Source organism: Urocampus carinirostris, chromosome 19 (genome assembly GCF_059441175.1).
Source record: "Urocampus carinirostris isolate Australia breed hairy pipefish chromosome 19, RoL_Ucar_1.0, whole genome shotgun sequence".
Lineage (NCBI taxonomy): Eukaryota > Metazoa > Chordata > Actinopteri > Syngnathiformes > Syngnathidae > Urocampus > Urocampus carinirostris.
In genome coordinates this window covers 27,341,303-27,366,608 of record NC_142367.1, presented here as the reverse complement: position 1 = coordinate 27,366,608, position 25,306 = coordinate 27,341,303, and the positions used below count along the sequence as shown (strand labels likewise).

At 41.4% G+C, this 25,306-nt stretch overlaps 1 protein-coding gene across 1 annotated transcript in view; it reads right to left on the bottom strand.

Moving 5' to 3' along the window:
* Positions 1–25,306, bottom strand: part of LOC148347883 (paired box protein Pax-2a-like) — a 69,281-nt gene that overhangs the window by 18,881 nt on the left and 25,094 nt on the right. Inside the window, exon 7 of the mRNA XM_088324286.1 lies at positions 4,006–4,181. Coding sequence (XP_088180412.1) covers positions 4,006–4,181 — 176 coding nt within the window. The remainder of the gene's footprint in view (positions 1–4,005; positions 4,182–25,306) is intronic.

Here is a 25,306-nt window from a genome sequence, read left to right as displayed (position 1 = left end):
CTTTCATCGCCTTCCGATCAAAAATCAAACGATACTTTTTACCCATAGATCTAGATTTACATTTTGGTATTTTTATGGAACTTATCCGTTAGATTTTTCTAAATGCTATTTTGGTTCATTGTCCATTTATAGGTGTCAAACGGGCGGCCCGCGCCGGACAACACTCAGAGAAGCGCAAGAGAAAAACAAGCTGCAGGTTGAAATAGGTCCACTTGATGTTGCCAAAGCCAGGTGCCTCCAACAAAGAAGCTCTACTTGGATTTCTCTCTCTTTCTCTCTCTCTCTAACTCTCCCTCTCCCCCTCTAACACTCTCTCTCTCTCCCTCAAACTCTCCCACTAACACTCCCTCTAACTCATTCTCTCTCTCTCTCTCTCACCCCTTTTCTCCCACTCTGTGTCTCTCTTTTTCTCTTCTTTTGTTGCTCTTTGTCTTTTGCTCTCTCTCCCTTTCTTTCTTTCTCTCTCTATCTCTCCCTTTTTCTCTCTCTCTTCCACCCATTTTCTCCCACTCAGTCCCTTTCATTCTCTGTCTCTCTTTTTCCTCTCACTTTGTTGCTCTTTCTCTCTTTCTCTCTCTGTGTCTTTTAACCTCTTTTGCTCTAACTTCCTTTTTTCCTTTTCTCTCTTTTCTCTTTCTCTCTTGCAACCCTTGGCACTTTCTTTTCTCTTTTCTCTCCTTCTGTCTTTCTGTTTCTCTTTGGATTTCTTTCTTCCTCTCCCTTTCTTTCCCCCTCTCTCACAACTTTTTATCTTTTGTTTCTCACGCTCTCTCCCTCTCTCTTTGTCCCACCCTATCCCCTTTTCCCTCCCTCTTTCTATTATTTCTTATCTCTCTTTTTCTTTCTCTTGAATCGACTCGTCCGGCCCCCCGACAGAATGTTCTATGGTGTGGCCCCCCCCCCCCAGAGTTCAAATGACTTTGACACCCCCGAGTGAAAGCAACCTTGATTTTTGAATGAAAAAGAATGAATTTGTCTCCCATAGCATCTGTTAGCACGCTTTTTCTCTCCTTTTAATGAGACGAGACTTCCGGAGCGGGAGCACATTTTATCCGAGGCCCCGCCGGGGCCCCCGTCCCACGGGGTTCGGGCAGGGGGGGCCGCGGCCGTGACCCCGCTCTCGTCCGCTCCCGTCCCCGATAAACTCTAATTGTCTCCTACGACGGTCGGCCGAGGCCGGGTCGGACGTTCGGCTCGGACGGGCAGGGGTTTTCTCATGCAGATCGGGAGGCGGCCCCCGTCAAAAAAGGAGCGCCACATGGCGAGCAGAAGTCTGGGAGGGGGCCCGCCTCGCCAGAATGGCTTTTTAATGCCCAGACACTGGGCTAATAGGGCCAGGTTTTGCAGGGGCCCCCCACAAAAGTGCCCTGATTAATACGCCATTGAATGAAAAGTGATTTCCTTTTGGAAGCCCCTCCCCGGGTTCACACCGAACGCCTTTTAATAGTGGCCCCGCCGCTCTTTGCGACGGGGAGTCATTTCCAATGGGTTTTGCTATTGATCTTCCCGTAGAAATCAGTTTTATAATCAGCTGCAAATTAGGCCTTCTTCTGGAGGTGAGGCCCGTCCCGCTGATTTATGGCCCGCCTAATTGGCCGTGATCCCGGAGAAATTCAAATGAACTCAATTAGGGACCGCGGCATCGTAGTTTTAGGGAGGAATTATCCCCGGTGTTTGACGCTAAAAAGAATGTAAATAAAGGTTATCGGCGGTCGTAAAACCGCAGTTTTTATGATGCAGCATCGGGGGGCGCTTCGCTGCCATATGGCTCTCTTCTTCTTCTGCAGTTTTGAATGATTTTAATCATCGACGCCTCGTAATCCTGGCTTTATACCCTCAATTTCTCGTTTTTTTGTCAATGTGGTGTCTTGCGCGATTGCAAAACCCAAAAAGGCGATCAAAATCGGCTTTCTCGCTGTGTGATCTTTGACCACTAGATGTCGCTGTATTGAATTGAATGGTCTTTACTGTCATTGGAGCCATATTAGAAAAGTGAGGAGTGATAAATGATAGGGGAAGGAAATATCTTTATTTTGGGGGCGGCAGTAGGATCAAGGGATCCCGGTTCGAATCCCGGCTCGTCCGTGTTACATGTCGAAGTGTCCTTGGGTAAGACACTGAACCCCTAATACCCCTTATAAGTCATTGACTTGAAAAGCGCTATATAAATGCAGATCATTTCATTTCGATATAGATAGATAGATGTCTAGATATAGATAGATGGATACCATAGGTGGCATGGATAGATAGATGTCTAGATAGATATGGATGTCTAGATAGAGAGATGTCTAGATAGATAGATAGATGTCTAGATAGATAGATACCAAGATAGATAGATCGATGTCTAGATAGATAGATAGATAGATGTCTACTGTATGCAAATGTGGGGGTGGGGTTTAATGTGGGCACAAAAAAAGGCTTGCCATGTAAAAACAGAGATTCGCAGACGGACCGACAACCGGGGATTGACAGTAAAGGGTTTAAAGAGTGGGGAAGCCAATCTGTCAACAAGCTGCAGCTGGCGCCACAGGAACGGGGCCAATTGGGCGCCATGGCAAATTTTATGATGACTAAGAATTATTTTGAAAAAAAAAAAAATCAGACCGAAGACAAACAAACTCATGCGTGTCTCATCGGTCATCATGATATATATGATATATTTATCTTCACAAATTTGGGATTTTCTTGATTAAAATCTCTGAATTCAAACATTATAAATATTACCGTACAATTACTATGTAACAAAAGCAGAATGAGGCAAGCAGTTCTCTTGCCTCAGGGCAGAGAGTGATAGTGAGACCATGGATTCTAATTTGGTGTGCACCTCAGGCTCCAAATACTCAAATAAGTGAAAGGATTTGCAAGCTAACAGAGCCATCCAGTAATTTTTTCACCGGTTACGACCCGTTTTTTGATCCTGACCACATATGCTCTCCCGTCCCGGTTTCCGACCCATATCTGACCCGACCACGATTTCGTTCTCCTGTCCCAGCTATCAACCTGTTTTTCCCTCCTTGCTTTCTGCGCATCCCTTCCTCTTTCCTTTCATAAAACTTGTGAGAAACGTAACGCAATTGGGTTCTGTTTCCGTTCCGGTCCTGACACACTTGATGCTTTTATGGAAAAAAAAACGGACTAATGAGAAGCTTATTTTTCTTTTCAATGCTACTGTTCAAATCAAATGATGAATATGATTTAGATGGATTTATTCAGATTATCTGACTGTGCCTCACTGCACAAAAACCGCCGTCAAAATCTGCCATATTGCATCACTTAGCTCATTTAAGAAAATAATCAGGTTACAAAAAAAACAACAACCCACAGAAGGAATTTTCTTCTTCTCTCTGGCGAATCTAGGCACAAGGGGTAGGCTTTTGATTCATTTCCTGTTGACATACTGTTATTCTCAATTATAGGCCGAGCGAGGAATGTGTTTTTCACGGCAAAATCAATAAGGAGTGGGAGTTTTCAAGCTCATTCCCTCCTGCCGCTTTATCCTCATGGTGGCCATCTCAGTCGGCTATAATTAGCCTGGTGATATGGAGCGCCGCCATGTTTTTGAGGGGGGAGGGGGAGGCTTTTCCTGGCCTACCCATGGGAGGAGCCGACATGCCAGCTTGGGAAAAAGGCGTGGGCCGGAAGGACTTGAGAAGATCGGAGAACGAGAGAAAAGGCTCGACGAACAATAATTCGTCTCATTCGGCTAATTCGATGGAATTCACTTGGTTAATTTATTTAAGAAATTAAATCTGTATCCGTGTGGAAATGCCAGTCTCTTGTCTGTCTTTTCACAAAAAGAAACCAGCATGCATTGTTAGTTGAACGAAGGTTATGTTTGGTTAATGGAGTCAGATAACTCATTCGAACAATTTGGTAAACGATACATTTTAAGATTTCATTCCTAACGACGTATGAGGCCAAAGTATGAAAAAACCCCTCAAGACTTATAGCCCGAAAAATACGGTAACATTTCTCATTCTCAAGAAAAGGAAAATTGTCACCAACCTGTTCGGGTTTGACGTGGTCGGAGGCGGGGAAGCCGTCCGGGTAGGAGGGGCGTTCGAAGACCCGGTCCAGCGCTTCCAGTTGCTGCTGGGTGAAAGCGTCGGCCCTCAGATGTTTCCGTAAACTCTCCACGCTAGCCTGAGAATCACTGTTTGGCCCAGAGACGTCTGAACCATCTACAAGGAGAGAGAACCACAGTCGACACCATGGCCCCGCTAACCGAGACGGAAAATTGCCCTTGGTCCTTTCGACCGGATTCCCTTCCATCGTCTTTAGAAACCCCGTAGATATAGCGCTCCGGGGTAAACGAGAGGAAAAACGCAAAAAGCGCTTAGAGACCGGCCAAACTTATAATAAATGTGCAATTTTTCTGAATGATGCAATCAAAAGAAGTGCAATAACATTTTACCGCTCCGAAATCCCCCCAAATAAGTCACATGCTAAAGAAAGTGGCTGATTTTAATGAAGAAAATGCAAGAATATTTATGGAATTTTTTTTCTGTGTGTGTTTTTGTTTTGACATTTCAGGATTTTATTGCGACTGGTAGATAAGATGATAAGAAATGTCCAAATCTTGGACCATTACATTTTTTTTGTTTTTTTTTGGGATTCATTTCTTTCTGTATACTTAAATCCAAGTCATGAACCAGATCTGGATCAGGACCCAAACGCGTGACGTTTCTCACATAAGCCTTTTCTTTTACAGGAAACGGGGAGTCATGCACGTTAGACAGCAGTCTGGCGTGAAATGATGGGAAGCCAGAGGCCGACGGGATCGATACCAATTGCTTGAGTAGATATCGGACAGATAATAATAATAATTTCCTTTGTATTGTCATTCTTTGTAACAATGTACACAGAACGAAATGTCGATACACCTGACCCGTTGTAGCGAGTCGATGCAGCCGCAGCCAACAGAGGGCGCCGCCATTTTACCAATTAGGTAGATGGCGTCGATACCACACAGGACGGGACAGACAGGATTGATATCAAAACAGGATATCAAAAATAAACAGGACGAACTAGACCGGAATGAAAACGGGAGAGTATAATAAACAGGACAAAAATAGATGGGAATGAAACTGGAAATGGGAACAATACTGGACAGGAAACAGGACAGAGTCAAAACCCACGTCTTGCGGGGCAGAGGTTCGTTGACATACTGACCAAGGGTGAGGGAGAGCACTGAGCTTAAAGAGACAGAAAGCCAATCTGTATCCAGCGAGAGCAGCCCTCCCTCTCTCCCTCTATCAATAAACTTGTGATTAACGCTACGCATTTGGGTCCTGATTCCGTCGGTTGTGAAAATCCCCTCAATTTATTCTACATAATCAAAAAATAAACATTCTATATCTATCTATCTATCTATCTATCTCCCTTGGTCATATCCCTCAAGAAAGGTGACCGACAGCAAGACAAACACATAAAATAACAAAGAAAATAAAAGGGAAAAAAATAGCAAAAAAACACACACAAAATTTTTTGGACCACGGCCAACCCAAGGTCCAAAATTTTTTAAACATAAATAAATAAAAATAGAAAATAATACATACAAATTTGACATTTTACAATTTGTTTTGTGCGCTGCTGTTTTGGTTAGCAAATGTAAAAAAAAAATAAAAAAAAATAAACGATAAACAATGGCCCTCATAAACAGAAATGATCACTGTCTCATGAACCGGAGAGGAGAAAAGAGACTTATGGATGACCCGTCCGTTTGTCGTTTTGCGCAAATAAAATAGAGGAGTTATAAAAACCTTCACCCCCCCAACACTCTCTGCTAAACGAAAATCACGGACTCTTTTCCAAATCCGTCCTTCTGAATTTGCCCGGGATGATCTTCTCCCCTGCGGCCGGAACGCCATGATGTAGGATGTGCAAGCGTTTTATCGATCGTCTGATTTTGCGGCGAGAGGGAACTCGAACTCCGAATCAACATCCTGCGCCTTTAATAGTCTACTTAATCCCGCCTTTTTGCTCCCCCCGAACGCAATTCACTTCATCAATAATGGCAGTTATCAGGAGGCTTTTTTTTTTTTTTTTAAATCTCCTTAGAACAGAGGTGGGCGAGTTCCGACCCGGTGTTACGCTGAAATATGTCCCCCCCCCCCGGCATACGTCCCTCGCGCAAACATCATTAAAACGACTTTGTATCTCTTTTTTTTTAGGAAGGTAATAGACAGGGTTCGAACACCGTTCAACTAGCCAAATTATAGCATGTTTTAAAGACTTTCCAAGCCACTTTTTGTCATGAACCAGAACAGGGTCAGGACCCAAACGCATGACGTTCTCACGCAAGCTTTTATTTTATGGGAAATGGGGAGTCATGCACGTTAGGCAGCCAGTCTGGCGTGGAATGATAGGAAGCCAGAGGCTGGCGAGGTTGATACCAATTGCCCGAGTTGATAATGTACAGATGGCGTCGATACCGGACAGGACGGGACAGACAGGATTGATATAAAAACAGGATATTGAAATTAAACAGGACAAACTAGACAGGAACGAAAACTGGAGAGAATAATAAACAGGACAAAAATAGACGGGAACGAAACGGGACAAAATAAACAGGAACAATACCGGACAGGAAATACCAACAGGAAACAGGACAGAGTCAAAACCCAAGTCTTGCGAGGCAGAGGTTTGTTGGCGGACACAAGAAAAATGAGAGCACTGAGCTTAAATAAACAGAAAGCCAATCTGTCAATGAGCCGCAGCTGGCGCCACACAGGCGGGGCCAATTGGGCGCCATGGCAACCGTGACACTTTTGCAATTTCTCCAGTACCTTTAAGAAAACAAATCCTACGTGAATCATGTATTTAATGCGATTTTCAATCTTGTGTGAATCGCAACTATATGTAAGAGAAATTTCAGCCCGCACAGATGTTTAAATGAGAGTAATACGTAGCTTTCATTTTCAGTTGCAGGAAGTTCTTTCTGTTACAATTTACAACTGGAAAATGCTACCTTCATTTTCTGCATGAATGTCCATAATTGATACGCAATCCTTCTACACATTTCATCGTGTCCCTGTTTACATATAGCATGCACTTAGCCTCTTGGGCACGACCCGTAGGGGGCGATGACGCTTCTTACGTTACAAAATAATGTCAGCTGACGTTAATCACGAAGGAAGAAGAAACGCAATGGCGGAGCAAAGCAGCTAGAGAGCAGTGTCTGTGTCATTTTTAGGGAGACTTGTTGTGAAACATGGCATCACTTTCAAGCATTTACAATCACTTCATCCAAAATTCAAGCAATTTTCATTTCTTGAAAATACATCCTTAGAATTCAAGAAATTCAAGATTTCAAGCACTGTTATGAACCCTGAATAGAACCGGAAAGCAAAGAGTATTTGCATCTTGTATAGAATTGACTTTTAAGCGTGCTGAAAATTTTTGCTTTGACGAAACCACGCCCCCTTTTCTCACCAATCAATGGACACGTTTCAAAACAGTTATCTAAATATGACACTCATTGATATTCAAAGGCGCAAAAACTGTGCTTTACAAAAACCAAAGACCCCTTTCCAGCCTAAAATCATCACCGTATCAGCACAAGTCATCATGATACGGTAGGAGTTGGAATAGAGCAAGCGTAGATTTCCATGGTGAGTTACGTTTTTGGAGTCACACTTTACAAAAACAACATGTCCGACTGTTTTGTGTAGGGATGATAAAATGATTGCTTCCTTTATGTTGATGGCTTTGATCATGAGAATAAAGTTGCCGTATCTTGCTGCTTGCACATGCTTTTTGTTTAGTTGAGATGTAACTTTCTACAGGACACAATGTTTTTCTGACAACAGGCTGCTATAAAATGAGATGTCTTCAGCCTTTCTGCCTCCGACTCTGATTGGCTCCCTGTCCCTATTTATACCCTCTCCTATCTGTCCCCTGTTGTCAGTCCGTCCGCGAACCTCAGTTAACACTAGGCAAGCCTTTTTCGACCCTGACTACCTCCTGTTTTTGCTCCCGTCTGTCCCCCGGCTTTGACCCGTTTTTGATCCTGACCACATCTACTCTCCTGTCCCGGCTTTCGACCTCTTTTTGTCCCCGACCACGTCTATTCTCCTTCCCTGGCTTACGACTCGCTTCCGACCCCAATTTTGCTTTCCTGTCCCTCCGGCTACTAACTCGTTCTTCCGTTCCAGACACCGCCATCGCTCGCCACGGAAGTCCCATATCGGATCGACCTGCTTCCCGCATCCAGCAATCGACTAAAACTTGTGAGAAACACAACGCATGTCTCTGTTTTTTTTCAGTTGCAGGAATTTCTTCCCGTTACAATTTACCACTGAGAAATGCTACCTTCACTTTTCGCATGATCGATACGTAAACCTCGCACTAAAACACAATCGATAATGCCCTGTTTAGGTGTAGCATGCACTTAGCCTCTCGGGCGCGACCTGTAGGGGGCGATGACGGTTCATAGAACAATGCCTTACAAACTAATGCCAGCTGCAGTTAACCACAAGGGAAGATGAAAGGCAATGGCAAAGCAAAACTGTGTCAACGTCATTTTTAAGCAGACTTGAGAAACATGGCAACATTTTTTAAACATATACAAGCACTCCCCCCCCCAAATTCAAGCACTTTTCCATCCTTGAAAACAGCAGCAAAATTCAAGCATTTTCACGGATTTCAAGAGCCCGTACAAACCCTGCTCCTTATATGGATAAGGAATTGCTCGTCATTTTTAAGAAGATTTCTTGAGGAACATGGCAACAAATCTAAGCATTGAGAACACCCAATTCAAGTATTTTCAAGGATTTCAAGCACCCGTTCGAAACTTATGTACTATATCCACCGTCAAAATAAGTATTGTGGATATTTATCGATGAGAGCAGCGACGGAGTCAATTGAAGTTGACATGGAGGGAGCCTGCACCCTGTCAAATGGGATCACTTCCCCGGCAAGACGACGCCTCTCTGCAGGCATGCCACCGCAGAGGGAGCTTCCTAGCCAAACGCTAGGTCACAACAATAAAGGAAAGACGTAATTATTGTGCTCTGAAGCCCTTTCACAATAAAAGCGCTGACACGACAGCTTACCGATCCTAGGTCATTGGGGCTTTCTAGTAAAATGATTTTTGTGTGGTCGACTGAGTTGATTTAACCCCACTTCCAATTATTTCGTGTTGGGAGTAACACGTAACCAAGGAAACCCATTACTTCTTATTCATTACATTTTGTGACTCAACTGTCGTAACGCCGTTACTTTTTAAAAGCAGACCATGGATTATGTCTACTGTGCTTCGATGAATTTTCCTGCGCTCGTGAAAAACACGGAATAGGAAGGGTGGGCGTGTTAATAACTCAAAATACACCTGAATACGGGTACGGTGACAGTGTTTCAAGCACAGAGTAGGAGATGGTGTAATTTCTCCTAACTGATATTCTCCCTAGCGTTGATATACTCACATCTAAGCTGTGTTTACCACTCTAAATGTACTGAAATCGAGGGATTGGTGTATATGCACGTATTTATTTGTGTGTTACCGAAGGGGGAGGGGCGTGGCTTAAACAGGAAAAACAATATAAACGAGGTAAACTTGAGCACAGAATTTAACAACTAACTAAATACTTGTCTTCAGTAACTTGCCCAAAGCTGTAATAATGGGGCAACATGATTACTTTTTAAATGAAGTAACAAGTAACTGTAACTAAATACTTGTTTTCAGTAACTTGCCCAAAACTGTAATAATGGCGCAACGCGATTACTTTTTAAAAAAAGTAACTGTAACTAAATACTTGTCTTCAGTAACTTGCCCAAAGCTGTAATAATGGGGCACTGTGATTACTTTTTAAACAAAGTAACAAGTATCTGTAACTAAATACTTGTCTTCAGTAACTTGCCCAAAGCTTTAATAATGGGGAAACATGATTACTTTTTAAACGAAGTAACAAGTAACTGTAACTAAATACTTGTTTTCAGTAACTTGCCCAAAACTGTAATAATGGGGCCCTGTGATTACTTTTTAAACAAAGTAACAAGTAACTAAATACTTGTCTTCAGTAACTTGCCCAAAACTGTAATAATGGGGAACTGCGATTACTTTTCAAACAAAGTAACAAGTAACTAACTAAATACTTGTCTTCAGTAACTTGCCCAAAGTTGTAATAATGAACCTGGTAATAACATAGTAATAAGCTATAATTAGAATAAGTTGTTATTGGAGAACAGCGCTAATTGGCTCATACCTCACTGTGAATGTGTAAAACTGGAGTGTCATGCCCAATTTCGTTGTCACAATATGTTAACTCATGTTGTAACAATGACAATAAAGGTAGATTCTATTCTATTCTAATTAGGAACAAAAACTAGCACTTAGCTGGAAAAGACCCCCGGTTTAGGTAATGGAGTAAGAACTGTCCCCCTAAGGCGAGGACCCCCGCCCTCACCCGAACGCTTCCTCGTGGAGATAACGCGCGGTCCCGCGTATGCTCCCTCGATCCCCGACGTATCGTTTTCCGTTCCCGAGAGGAAATTCCAATCAAAACTCATTTGCGTGGAATTAGAAGACGGCTGTTATTTTCTCCGCGCTAATTCAATCTTTGGATGATGTCAACAAACGAAGTCTGCGATCTGTTTGTCCTGTTCAAAATCCGGAAGACAGACTTTGGACTAGGACAAGAAGGTTTGACCGTATCTCTTCCATTTTAGCTAACCTGCATTTGAAGGTTCTACAGGAACCCCTGTTCAGAAAATGCCGGTCAACTCTCGACTCCGAGAGCCAAGAAGAAATCTGCTAGCTCGTTCTCCATCCGTGCCCCGGTGCCGTGGAATGCTCTTCCCCCCGAGATTCCATCTACAACTTAAAGGATTGGATACGATTGACTTTCCGTTTCCGACATAGAGACTGTAAATAGAAAAAGGGAAAGTTGACTGCGAGGGCACCCGCTTCCTGGACAATTGAAAAGTCTTTTCTTCCACAAAACAACTGCATCTGATGAATTTGCCAAGCGACTGTGGCGGTTTTCAAAGAACCTTTCAATAGGTACTCCCAGACTACAAAAAAGCTAACTGGAAACGAACGCTGTGAAAAGGTGAAGCGACTGGAAGCTGTTTAAACAGTACAGTAGCGCTTTTTCACAAAAACCTGCGAGGCAAAGGAAAATGCCGCTGAGGCGAGCGACGAGTCGGCTTTGACGAAAGCGGAATTAATCAAATACCCTTTAAAGCACAGGTGTCAAACAGGCGGCCCGCGGGCCAGATCAGGCCCACCCATGGTTTAAATCCGGCCCGCAAGCCAACAGTGGGAGAAGCGCAAGAGGAAAATGAGCTGTAGTTTGAAATATTTTCACCGGATGTCACCAAAGCCAGTTAACACTTGTAAATCAATTGTGCTAGTATCTCGGTCTCTCTCGGTCTCTCTCTCGGTCTCTTTGACTCTCTCTGACTCTCTCTCTCTCTCTCTGACTCTGACTCTCTCTCTGACTCTGACTCTCTCTCTCTCTGACTCTCTCTCTCTCTGACTCTCTCTCTCTCTGACTCTCTCTCTGACTCTTTTTCTTTTTCTCTTTTTTCACTGTCTTTTTGTCTCTCTATTCATTTCCCCCTTCTCCATTCACATCTCTATTCTGCTATCTCTTTTTCTCTGTTTATCTCTCTCCCTCCCTCTCTTTCACTCTCTTTATCTCCCTCTCTCTTTCTCTTCAACATACTGGTCCGGCCCCCGTGAGATTTTTTATAGCATTTGTGGCCCTCGAGTTAAAACCATAGTCGACCCTTGGAATATTTGGAGCTTACCAAATATGGCCCCCTAGGCTTTCAGAAAATGTTGGACACCCCTGATTACCAGTCAACAACTCGAATGCAACTAAAAGTGTCGAATGCTGCGTTCGATCGTTTTCATTTGCAATTTGATTTGTGACATTTCCATAAATCTTCCGCCATTTTGCCATCACGGTTCACTTCATCGCTCATCTTCCGGTCGGTGCCCGGCGACGCTCTCGCAGATGAGGAATAATGAATCTGGCCTCATCCTGAACCTGAGATCTCATCCATCCATTCTCCCCGCCACGCGCTAGCCCATTTAGCGAAATATGATCGCCTCCTTAAACATATAGCCTGTATTTAACCCTTTATTGACCACGGGGGCGCCGGCGCCCTCCTTTGACTCTGTGGGCTAAAAAGGTTCAAACGGTTCCTCAAAGACAGAGAAGACGGGCTTTGGATAAAACCCGAGATTTGAATCAAATGATATCAAAGTAATTCTCCAGAACACCCACCGGGTGGCATTTACTTCCCACAATGGGTAATCTCTATTGGTAGTGGAGGGTTGGATGAAGGAACACGTTTGTCTGGAGCTGATCGATCTTGGCTAGAATAAGTAAAGCCATTTTTGTGATCTATGACCAATTTAAAACAAATCCTTGAAATACTTTTTTTAGTTTTGATTGTCAAAGGGGCAATGAGTTGGAGGATCAACATGAAACAAAAACTTTGACAATATTGTATAGGATAAATATACGATTTCAACTGGTATAGTTTTGAACTCCGATGCACGGTTTCTCTAGGTTCTTCTCTCTCCATTCTCACATGTGATTTTTTGGGCCGTGTTGATGACTATGTTTTTTCCCGTCTGCCGTCCTGCTCCCAGCCAACCGCACAGAGATGCTGTATGCCAGGATGCTCTCCATACCAGCAGTATGTCAGTTTGCCAAGCCACATTTAATAGAATTCTTGCAAACAGAATTTTTACTGATTATGAGTTTCAGTGTTTGCTGCTTTTACTTGATAAGAAAGAAAACAAAATGGCAGTCAGCCTAGAATAGGATGTGTCCACAGGGTAGGACGTTTTGGCAGAACACCGGAGTCAAAAGCCCGACAAGCCGCATAGTGTTCTGCCAAAACGTCCTAAAAATACTTTCAAAAATGATACTTTGGAAATACTCCAAAAATACATTTACACAAATGGTTCAAAAATACTACTATGAAACCTGTTACGATTACCGATGCGAATCACCTGTGCCCGCTCTTTTGGCATCAACCACCGCAGGTTCTGATTGGCTCCCTGTCACTATTTGAACCGAGTCCTGTCAATCCCCTCTTGTCAGTCCGTCAAAGAATCTCCGTGTATACAAGGCAAGCCTTTTTTGACCCTGACTCCCACCTGTCCCGTTTTTGATCCTGTTTGTCTCCGGCTACAACCCGTTTTGATCCTGACCACGCCTGCTCTCCCATCCCGGCTTATGACCCGTTTCAGACCCCAACCACGTTTTTGCTCTCCTGTTCTGGGTACCGACCCCTTTCTCAGTCCCTAGCACCGCAATCGCTTGCTACGGAAGATCCACTTCCGTGTTCGGATCACAATCAGAGTACGAGAGCGACTTTCTTCCCGCGTCCAGCAGACACAAGATCGTGGGCGCAGCCCTTCTGCTTGCCTTCAATAAAACGAGAAACGTAACGCGATTGGGTCCTCTTTCTATTCTGGTCTTGACCGGGGGTTGCACAACTACAGTATTTACTGCAAAAAATACTCCCAAAATATGACACAAATACGACTGTGGAAATACTGGAAAAATACTACAAAAATATGACAGAAAATACGACTATGAAAGAACTACATAAAACGTGAACATAAATATTACGACAGTAAATACTTCTACAGAAATATTATGACAAAATTATAACTACAGTATTTACTGCAAAAAATACACCAGGAATATGACACAAATACGACTGTGGAAATACTGCCAAAATACTACAAAAATATGACAAAAAAATACTACTATGAAGGAACTACATAAAACGAGAACATAAATATTACGACAGTAAATACTTCTACAGAAATATTATGACAAAAATATAACTACAGTATTTACAGCAAAAAATACTCCAGAAATATGACACATATACGACTGGAAATACTGGCAAAATACTACAAATATATGACAAAAATTACTAATATTAAAGAACTACATAAAACGAGAACATAAATATTACGACGGTAATAGTAAAAAAATACTTCTACAGAAATATGATGACCAAAATATAACTAAAGTATTTACTGCAAAAAATACACCAGGAATATGACACAAATACGACTGTGGAAATACTGCCAAAATACTACAAAAATATGACAAAAAATACTATGAAAGAACTACATAAAACGACAACATAAATATTACGACAGTAATAGTACAAAAATACTCCTGCAGAAATATTATGACAAAAATAGTTCAAAAATACAACTAAAGTAATACTGCAAAAAATACTTCAGAAATATGACACAAACTATGGAAAAAATGCCAAAATACTACAAAAATATTGCAAAAATACTACTATGAAAGAAGTACAAAAAAACAAGGACATAAATATTGGAACAGTAATAGTACAAAAACACTTTTACAGAAACATTATCACGAAAACAGAACAAAAATAAAACTACCATATTACTGCAAAAATGCTCCAGAAATATGACACAAACAAGACTATGGAATTACTGCCAAAATACTACAAAAATACTATGATGAAAGAACTTTTACAGGAATATAATGACAAAGGTAGTACGAAAATACAACTACAGTATTACTGCCAAAATACGACAAAAATATTACTATGAAAGAACTAGAAAAAACGAAAATATAAATATTACGACAGTAATAGTACAAAAATACTTCTACAGAAATATTACGACAGAAATAGTACGAAAATACAACTACAGTATGACTAGCAAAATACTACAAAAATACTATTATAAAAAAAACTACAAAAAATTAGAACACAAATATTATGACAGTAATAGTAAAAAAAACTTCTACAGAAATATAACTACAGTATTCACTGCAAAAAATACTCCAGAAATATGACACAAATAAGACTATGGAAAAACTGCCAAAATACCACAAAAGTATTGCAAAAATACTACTATGAAAGAAGTACAAAAAAACGAGAACATAAATATTACGACAGTAATAGTACAAAAATAATTTTACAGAAATATTATGACCAAAACAGTACAAAAATAAAACTACAGTATTACTGCAAAAATGCTCCAGAAATATGACACAAACACGACTATGGAATTACTGCCAAAATACTACAAAAATACTACGATGAAAGAACTTTTACAGAAATATAATGACGAAAATAGTACGAAAATACAACTACAGTATGACTGGCAAAATACGACAAAAATATTACTATAAAAAAAACGACAAAAAACTAGAACATGAATATTACGACAGCAATAGTACAAAAATACTTCTACAGAAATATTATGACAAAAATATAACTACAGTATTTACTTCAAAAAATACTCCAGAAATATGACACAAATACGACTGATGAAATACTGCCAAAATACTACAAAAATATAGCAAAAATACTACTATGAAAGAACTACATAAAACGAGAACATAAATATTACGACAGTATTAGGAAAAAAATACTTCAACAGAAATATTATGACAAAAATATAACTACGGTATTTACTGCAAAAATATTCCAGAAATATGACACAAATATGACTGCCAAAATATGACAAAAATACTACTATGAAAGAACTACATAAAAGGATAACATAAATATTACGACAGTAATAGTAAAAAAATACTCCTGCAGAAATATGATGACAAAAATATAACTACAGTATTTACTGCAAAAAATACTAATATATAAAATAATATAATATAATATAATATAATAATCTAAAATAATAGAAATATGACACAAATACGACTATGGAAATACTGCCAAAATACTACAATGAAAGAAGTACAAAAAAGGAGAACATAAATATTACAACTGTAATAGTACAAAAATACTTTTACAGAATTATTATGACAAAAAAAGTACAAAATTAAACTACAGTATTACTGCAAAAATGCTCCAGAAATATGACACAAACAAGACTATGGAATTACTGCCAAAATACTACAAAAATATTACAAAAATACTACGATGAAAGAACTTTTACAGAAATATAATGACAAAAAAAGTACGAAAATAAAACTACAGTATTACTGCCAAAATACGACAAAAATATTACTATGAAAGAACTACAAAAAACGAGAATATAAATATTACGACGGTAATAGTACAAAAATACTTCTACGGAAATATTACGACAGAAATAGTACGAAAATACAGCTACAGTATTACTGCCAAAATACTACAGAATTACTACTATAAAAAAACTACAAAAAACGAGAACATAAATATTACGACAGTAATAGTACAAAAATACTTCTACAGAAATATTGTGAGAAAAATAGGACAAAAATACAACTACAGTATGACTGCCAAAATACTACAAAAAATAGTACTATGAAAGAACTACAAAAACAGGAACATAAATATTACGACAGTAATAGTAAAAAAACACCGCTACAGAAATATTATGACAAAAATATAACTACAGTATTTACTGCAAAAAATACTCCAGAAATATGACACAAATACGACTGTGGAAATACTGGCAAAATACTACAAATATATGACAAAAATACTATTATTAAAGAACTACATAAAACGAGAACATAAATATTACAACAGTAGTAGTAAAAAAAATACTTCTACAGAAATATGACAAAAATATAACTACAGTATTTACTGCAAAAAATATGACACAAATATGACTGGAAATACTGCCAAAATACTAGAAAAATATGACAAAAATACTACTATGGAAATACTGCAAATACACAACAGAAACGTAACAAAAATACTACAGGAATATTACAAAATACTACTATGCACATACCACAAAATACCAGTGCAGAAACGTGACGGATCCACTCCGAGACAAAGCGAGAGTAGGACGACAAAACGGCGCGATAGCAGCTCTTTAATCTTTACGGCGACCCGGGTGGGCAAAGGGGGGGTTGCCCACCCATGTTGATACTCTCCATACTAGCTTTCCTCCGGGACGGCGTCCGTTCTAATACGTGTCACTTGAGTACCCCGGGCCCCGGACGGCCACGGTCACCCAAGGAGCCGACGACGGCCGCCTTTTAATTTGCCGGCGATAATGGCTCTGGTGACACCCGTGTCCCCCGAGCTCCTCTGGCGCCACCTCCGCGTACATAAACGCGTGTCACGGGGCATTATCCCAACCTCGTCATTTTTAAGGGCACTGCTGACGGGGGGGAAACTGACTTGGCGCAACGCCAGGGGGACCGATACTCCAGCGCTCGCCTGGCCTCCTGCCAGTAGGGGGACTCGTGGAGAGGGGTGCAACTATTTGGAGAGGGGCAGGGGTACACTTGGTTTAAAAATATTTGCTTAAAGGGGTGATCCAGGAGTCCGATACCATTTCCATTCATGTACATTACACACTTTAATAGTGCTTCCATTATTTTCTGTCACGTCCCCCCTCGGAAGAAGAAATCCTCTCACGTTTCCCCAAAATCGATTGTTTTATTTTTAAGTGATCGCTGTCATGATGACCGATTGGCTCCCTGTCCCTATTTAAACCCAGTCCTGTCACTCTCCTGTTGTCAGTCCGTCTGCGAACCTCTGTTGATTCAAGGCAAGCCTTTTTTGACCCTCTCTTTCTCTCTTCATACCCTTCACGCTTTTTCTCTTTTCTCTTCTTCTGTCTTTCTATTTCTCTTTGGGTTTCTTTCTTCCTCTCCCTTTCTTTCCCCCTCTCTCACGACTTTTTATCTCACTCTCTCTCTCGCTGTCTCCCTCTCTCTCCCACACCTTTTCTCCAACTCTCTGTCTCTTTCACTCTCTGTGTCCCTCTTTTTCTCTTCCTTTGTCCCTCTTTTTCTCTTTCTCTCTGTCTTTTTAATTTATTTTGCTCTAATTTCCTTTTTTCCTTTTCTCTCTTCCTACCCTTTGCGCTTTCTTTTCTCTCCTTCTGTCTTTCTATTTATCTTTGGATTTATTTCTTCCTCTCCCTTTCTTCCCCCCCTCTCTCTCTCACACCTCTTCTCCCTCCCACTTGGTCTCTTTCACTCTGTCTCTTTTTCTCTTCCTTCGTTGCTCTTTGTCTCTTTCTCTCTCCGTGTCTTTTTAATTTCTTTTACTCTAACTTCCTTTTTTCCTTTTCTCTCTTTTCTCTTTCTCTCTTCTACCCTTTGCGCTTTCTTTTCTCTCCTCCTGTCTTTTTATTTCTCTTACTCCTCCCCTCTTTCTTTTCCCCTTTCTTGTGACTTTATCTTTTGTTTCTCCCTCTCTTTCCCTCTCTCTCTTTTTCTTTCTTTGTCCCGCCCTCTCTCCTTTTCCCTCTCTTTTTCTCTTATTTCTTTATCTTTCTTTTTCTTTCTCTTGAATCGACTCCTCCGGCCCCCGACAGAATGTTTGTTCTATCGTGTGGCCCCCGAGTTCAAAGGAGTTTGACACCCCTGGGTTAGACGCTCGCGGAGTTCCATTGTAAATGAAGTAACTAGGGGCTGTAACCAATTTCTGTTTTTTCAATAATTGGTCATTGTGCATTATCTATACGCCATCATTTGAGACCCTTCTTTTGAAAAGGACTGGGAATACCGACTCGGCAGAATGCCCAGGGGCATATCCTCAACCGCTTTTTTTGCCGCCTCCTGTTTTTCTATTTTTTTTCCTCCCCGAGCCGCTCTAATGACCGCTTCGGCCATAATCGTCACGCGACTTACCGAGTTAAATGAGATCTCGCCGCGACGGCGGCGTTTACAGCTTAGCGAGCGCCGCTCGACACGTCGCCACCGCGTCGAAGCGTTAGCCGGGGCGGATAGCAACCGGAGGCGTTTGAGGGAAATTGCCTTCCGAATGCCGTTCAAGCGCCGCTGTTTGATTGCGATCATCATCGGGGATAAAGGACCAGGCACTCATCTACACATCAAATTGTAATTCCATAATCCATTATCTCCACTGCTTATTCTCACCGGGGTCTCGGGGGCAACACCCTCAACTGCTTGCCAGCCAGACAACTCACAATTTGGAGACACTCATTAACCTGTTCTCGGAAACCAGAGTTCTCGGAGGAAACCGACAGGGAGAACATGCAAACTCCGCGGGGGGAGGGCAGAGTCGAACCTTTGCACCGTGGGTCATGTGTTACCCTAGAGTGCCGAGTCTGATCTCATTTCATACAATGTTTCACAACGTTGATATCAATGACAATAAAGACTATTCGATTCCTCTGATTGGGTCAAAAATGGCCCAATCCCTTCCTGGATTGATTGGTACAAAACAACCCAATCTTTTAGGTCACGTCGAGTGCTATAGCCCCCCCTAAAGGAGGAAAAAGATACAAGACCATTTCACAATATTTACACATCTTTTGAGTAGTAATATTGGAATGGAGAGAGCACAAAACCTCTGCCACTTCTAAAGACTTTGCCCCCCTCTAAATCGTTGGGATAAAGAAGGAGAAAACTAATCAGAGAAGCAACCAACAAAACAGTTTGGTCAAATGAGCCCAAAAATGAACTTCTTGGGCTGAATGCAAAGTGTTAGCATTGGCATGAGAGTAATACTGCACATCGCTATGAAAACACCAACCCCGCTGTTAAACATGGTGGTGGTAACATCATGCTCTGGGGTTTTCTCTCTCATTCTCTTTTTCTTTTTGTATTTTTTCTTTCTTGTTTTCTTACTGTTTTTCCCTCTTTCTCTCTTTCTCCGGCTCTCTCTCTTTTTTAATTTCTCTCTTTTGATCTTCCTATCTTGAACTTTCTATCTCTCTTTTTTTCTCACTCTTTCTTGCCTTAATCACTATTTATTTTTTCCCTTTTATCTTTTGTCTCTTTTCTCTCTCTATCTCTCTTTTGTGTCTTTTTCTTTCTTTTTTCTCTATTTTCTTTCTTGTACTTTTCTCCCTATTTTCTATTAATATCTTGTTCTTTTCTCTCTTCTCTTGTCTTTTGTCTTTCTCGCTCTTTCTTTCTCTCGCTCTTGTGTCTTTCTCACTCTCTTCTTACTTGTCTTTCTCTCCCTCTCTTTTCCCTTATATGTTGTACTTCTTTCTTTTCTATTGTTTATTCTCTTTCTCTCTTTCCTTCTTGTCTCCTTCTTTCTTGTCTCCTTTCTCGTCTCTTCTTTCGTTTTTTCTTTCTTTCTTTCTCTCTCTCTCTTTCTTTCTTTCATCTCTCTCCTCTTTCTTGTCCCTCTTCTCTACCTTTCTTTAACTCGTCTCCATCTTACCCAATCTTCCTTCAATGGCAATCGGGATGAAAATATGCAGCTTCCATCATTCAAGACATTACACTTGTTACGGAGGAGGGGGCTTCACCCCATCTCTTCCCTCTTTCCTCTCACTATCTCTTTTCTTTCTTTTTCTCTCATGCTCTGTCATTCTCTCTCTCCTACTCTCATGTTTCTTTGTTTTTCCTCTCTCTCTTTTTTTCTCTCTCTCTTTCTTTCTTCATTTTTTCCTCTTTCTTTTTTCTCTCTTTCTCGCTTTCTTTCTTTCTCTCACCCTTGTCTCTTTCTCACTTGTTTTTCTTTTTCTTTCTCTTTCTATCTCGTCTCTTTCTTTCTTTCTCTATTTTTCTTTCTTTCTCTTTTTTTCTTTCTTGCTCTCTTTCTTGTCTTTTTCTTTCTTTTTGTTTCTTCTTCTTGCTCTTACCCTTTAATATCCCTCCGTCCCTTCAAATATGTACCTTCCATCATTCAAGACGTTACACTTGTTACGGGGAGGGGGCTTCACCCCATCTCTTCCCTCTTTCCTCTCTCACTCTGTTACTCTCTCTTTTCCTTCTTTTTTCTTTCGTGCTCTGTCATTCTCTCTCCCCCACTCTCTTGTTTCTTTTTTTCTTTCTTTTCTCTCTCTCCCTGCATCCCTCCCCTCGATGATGTCATTCGGGGTGGGAAACGTCACGCCGGCTTTTATATCTCTTCCAGGAAATCTAGCTTTGACAGGTCATTAGTCATCCCCGGTCGCCCCCCCCACCTCCGAGCGCCCCCCACCTCCTTTCCGACGCTAGCATAAAAACATCAATTCCCCCCCGCCGCTCGCCTTTGATATCCGGAACAAAGACCATGTTATTATCAACGACCCCCGCGTTCTTATGATACATTTTTCATGACCGAATTTGAGCACTTTTTAAAGGGGCAGTGTGTGATATTGAGTGCCTCCTAGTGGTGAAATAAACTCTTCGTTCGGTTAAAAAACATTCAAAGTGTTTCTTTTACATAGCGGAATCCCTGCATAGTAGTCTCCAACATGTTTGTCTGGCATCTTGCTGCTAGGCTGTCCTCTGTGGCACTGGTTTTCCTTAGCATTAGGCAATAGAGCAGGGGTGTCAAACTCATTTGACTCAGGGGCCACACGATAGAACAAACATTCTATTGGGGGTCAGACTAGAAGATTCAAGAGAAAGAAAAAGAGAAAGAGGGAGGGAAAAGGAGAGAGAGCGAGACAAAGAAAGAAAAAGAGAGAGAGGGAGAGAGTGTGAGAAACAAAATAAATAAAAAGTCGTGAGAGAGGTGGAAAAGAAAGGGAGAGGAAGAAAGAATTCCAAAGAGAAATAGACAGAGAGAGAAAAGAAAGTGCGAAGGGTAGGAAGAGAGAAAGAGAAAAGAGAGAAAAGGAAGTTAGGGCAAAATAAGTTAAAAAGAGAGAGAGAGAGAGAGAGAGAGACAGAGAGAGAGAGAGAAACAAAGAGAAAAAGAGAGACAGAGAGAGAGACAGAGAGAGAGACAGAGAGAGAGACAGAGAGAGAGACAGAGAGAGAGACAGGGACAGAGACAGGGACAGAGACAGGGACAGAGACAGGGACAGAGAGGGACAGAGAGAGACAGAGAGAGACAGAGAGAGACAGAGAGCGACAGAGAGAGACAGAGAGAGAGAGAGAGCAACAAAGAGAAAAAGAGAGACACAGAGTGCGAGAAAAGAGGTGGAAGAGAGAGAGAGAGAGAGAGAGGCAGAGAGAGAAAGAGACAAAGAGCTGCTCTCTCTCTCTCTCTCTCTCTCTCTCCCACTCTGTCTCCGTCTCTTTCACTCTAACCTCTTTTGCTCTAACTTCCTTTTTTCCTTTTCCCTCTTTTCTCTTTCTCTCTTCCTACCTGTTGCGCTCTCTTTTCTCTTTTCTCTTTCTCTCTTCCTACCCTTTGCACTTTCTTTTCTCTTTTCTCTCCTATCTTTCTTTACTCGTCTCCCTTTCTTTTCCCCTCTCTCACGACTTTTTATCTTTTGTTTCTCACGCTCTCTCCCGCTCCCTTTTTTTCTTTCTTTGTCCCACCCTCTTTCTCTTTTCTTTCTCTCGAATCGACTCGTCCGGCCCCCGAGAGAATGTCTGTTCCGTCGCGCGGCCCCCCGAGTTCAAATGATTTTGCCACCCCTGCTCTAGAGCGCAGCAGCACGAAGTCAACCTATCCTTTACGGAAAGCAATAACCGGAAGCCGCGGGCCGAGGAGAGCGCCTCGGTTTCAGGAAAGGAGAAGCGACCCGGTTGCCCGGCTACATCATCTTGACACGTAATTACCTAAAGGCCTTTAATCACTTCCATAAAGATTAATTGCAGGAGACAACGGTGGAGGTCGTGCCTTCAAATCAAAAAGGCTCCTTGGCCGATTGACGCGGTGGTGCGGTGGAGTCACGGTGTTTTATTAAAGGTTCCGCAACCGCCGTGTCTTTTTAAAACACCGGCACCGCGTCCGACGAACGATGCTCACTATTTTGGCGCGGGAAAAATCTGTTTATAACCCAGAAATGGAAATGAATGTCCTATTTTGTTGGCACTTTGAGGTCACAGGATGGCTTTTAGTCCAGAGGGGAGGCCTGACAACTCAGGACAGGTGTGCTCAGTTCAAGCCCTGGTTGGGGCCCTCTGCTAGTAGGAGGCATATCTGATCCTAACAGAAAGTTCCTTATTTCAGAACGAGAGCTAATACCCTGGGTGCGTAGTTATTTCCGTCCTCGAAAAATCAACATATGATTTACCCGGAGGGTAAGCAGACTGCGGCCTGCGGGCCGAATCCAGCCCATCAGGCTGTTTCATCCAGGCCACCGAACGAAATTGGTTAAAATATAATACTATATATAATTCCAAATAAAGTAATAATAAAACGTATTTTGGGGTGGCGACTTCAGATGTCTACAACCAAAATTCTATTACAGAAATACTACGAAATTACTATAAAACTAAATATCAAATTTAGGTATCGAATACATTATTTTGCTGTCATTCTAAAGGGTAAGAAAATACCATAGAAAAACTACCAAAATACAACACCAGTCATTCTATAAAAAATACTATTATAGAAGTATCACAACAGACATACTGGAAAATTACAACTACAGTACTATTACAATAATACGACAAAATATTACAGAAATACTGCAAAATCATTACCATGGGAATACTTTAAAAATAACTCGAAGAATATAATACTACAATAGTATTTGGACTAAAAAATATAATTCCAGAAATATTATGACAGAAATAATACAAAAATCCTACAAAAATACTATTACAGAAGTATTACAACAAACATACTGGAAAATTACAACTACAGTACTATAATAGTAATAATACTACTATGGAAATACAACAAAGATATTACAGAAATACTACAAAAACACTACCATGCGCATACTTTGAACATACCTCTACAGAAATACTACAAATATAACACGACGATAGTATTTTGATTAAAAATATGATGACAGAAATATTACAAATATACAACCATAGAAATATAACAAAAGAAATACTACAAAAATACCACTACAGAAATATTACTGCAGATTTTATACAAACATTCTACGATGGAAATACTACAAAACTACTAATGCAGAAATACTACAAAAATGTCAAGATTACTGATGTGAAGCACCTGTGTCGCTCCTTTGGCACCAACTGCCTCGGACTCTGATTGGCTCCCTGTCCCTATTTAAACCCAATCCTTTCTGTCACTGGTTGTCAGTCCGTCCGCGAACTTCAGTGCACTCTAAGCAAGCTTTTTCGACCCCGACTCCCACCTGCTTTTGCTCCCGTCTGTTTCCCAGCTTCGACCCATTTTTTGATCTTGATTTACGCTCACCTCCTGGCTTGCGACTCGTTTCCGATCCCGACCACGTTTTTGCTCTCCTGTCCCGTCGACTGACCTGTTTTTTTCCGTTCCCGACACCGCCATTGCTCGCCACGGAAGTTCCACTTTCGCGTTCAGAGCAACCTGCTTTCCGCGCCCAGCGATCACTGGATCGTGGGTGCAACCCTGTCCTGTTTTTTGCTCCTGTTTGTCTCCCGCTATGACCTGTTTTGATCTCGACCACGTCTGCTCTCCCGTACCGAATTACAATCCGTTTTTGATCCCGACCAGGTCTGCTCTCCCGTCCTGGCTTTCGACTCGCTTCCAACCCCGACCACGTTTTTGCTCTTCTGTCCCGGCTACTGACCCGTTTTCCTCCCCTGACTCCGCCATCTCCCACCACGGAACATCCACTTCCACGTTCGGATCAGAGCGAACACCGGATCGTGGGTGCACCCCTTGCTCGTTCCTTCAATAAAACTTCAAAATGTTACGCGAGTGGGTTCTGTATCCGTTCTGGTCCTGACAACAACATTTTCTTCAATGAACGGAACCGGACGATTACAGCTCAATGATTCTAAAAACATGTTCAGCTTTATTTCATATCGTATATATTTTATATTTATCGTATATGTTAAGACACTAATCGTTTTGATGCTTTCTTCCGCCAGTCAGAAAACAAATATATATAAAACAAATCTTATAAATTGTACAGTTTTCCTAGAAAATCCATTACCGGTGAGCCATTTTTGCAACCGGTTCGTTGGGGACTGAACGGTGCTCTTGGTTACCAAATCAGATACCTGACATAACTCCTTTGGAGATAATAGATCAGAATTAAGATCAAATAGTCAAGGTAACAAAATCAGAAGCCCTGTACTGCAACGAGAAACAAAAAGCGATTGTATCCTTTAAAAAAGTAATAGATTTTAATTACAATTGACTTCAGAGCACTGATAACTGAAAAACTAAACAAGTTCTGAGGTCCAGCGGATTCATACCAAAGTGGAACCTTCAGGGACAAGCCAAACACCGAGCCGTGAGTCTGAAGTTCCTTCAGGAAAACACAAACTACTACGTACGGATACACAAAAGCAATTGTCCTTTTCAAGAAATCCAGACCAAATCTGAAGAGTCAAAGGTACAAAATAAGAAGCAACCCCCCCACCAGGTCACAAAAAACAGCAATCTGCGGAAAAACCCTTGATCCCACACTGCAAAACGTAGGACCGCAGTAAGACTCTCTAAAGTCTATCGTGTATAGCGCTACCGCACTACCCCAAAAAGAGATCATCGGCTAGACTCCACCATAGCTGTAAGGTTTTTAAGATTAATGGATCGTGACAGAGGGTATAAAAGCGGAATGGTTGAGGACACCACCCCGCGACAAACC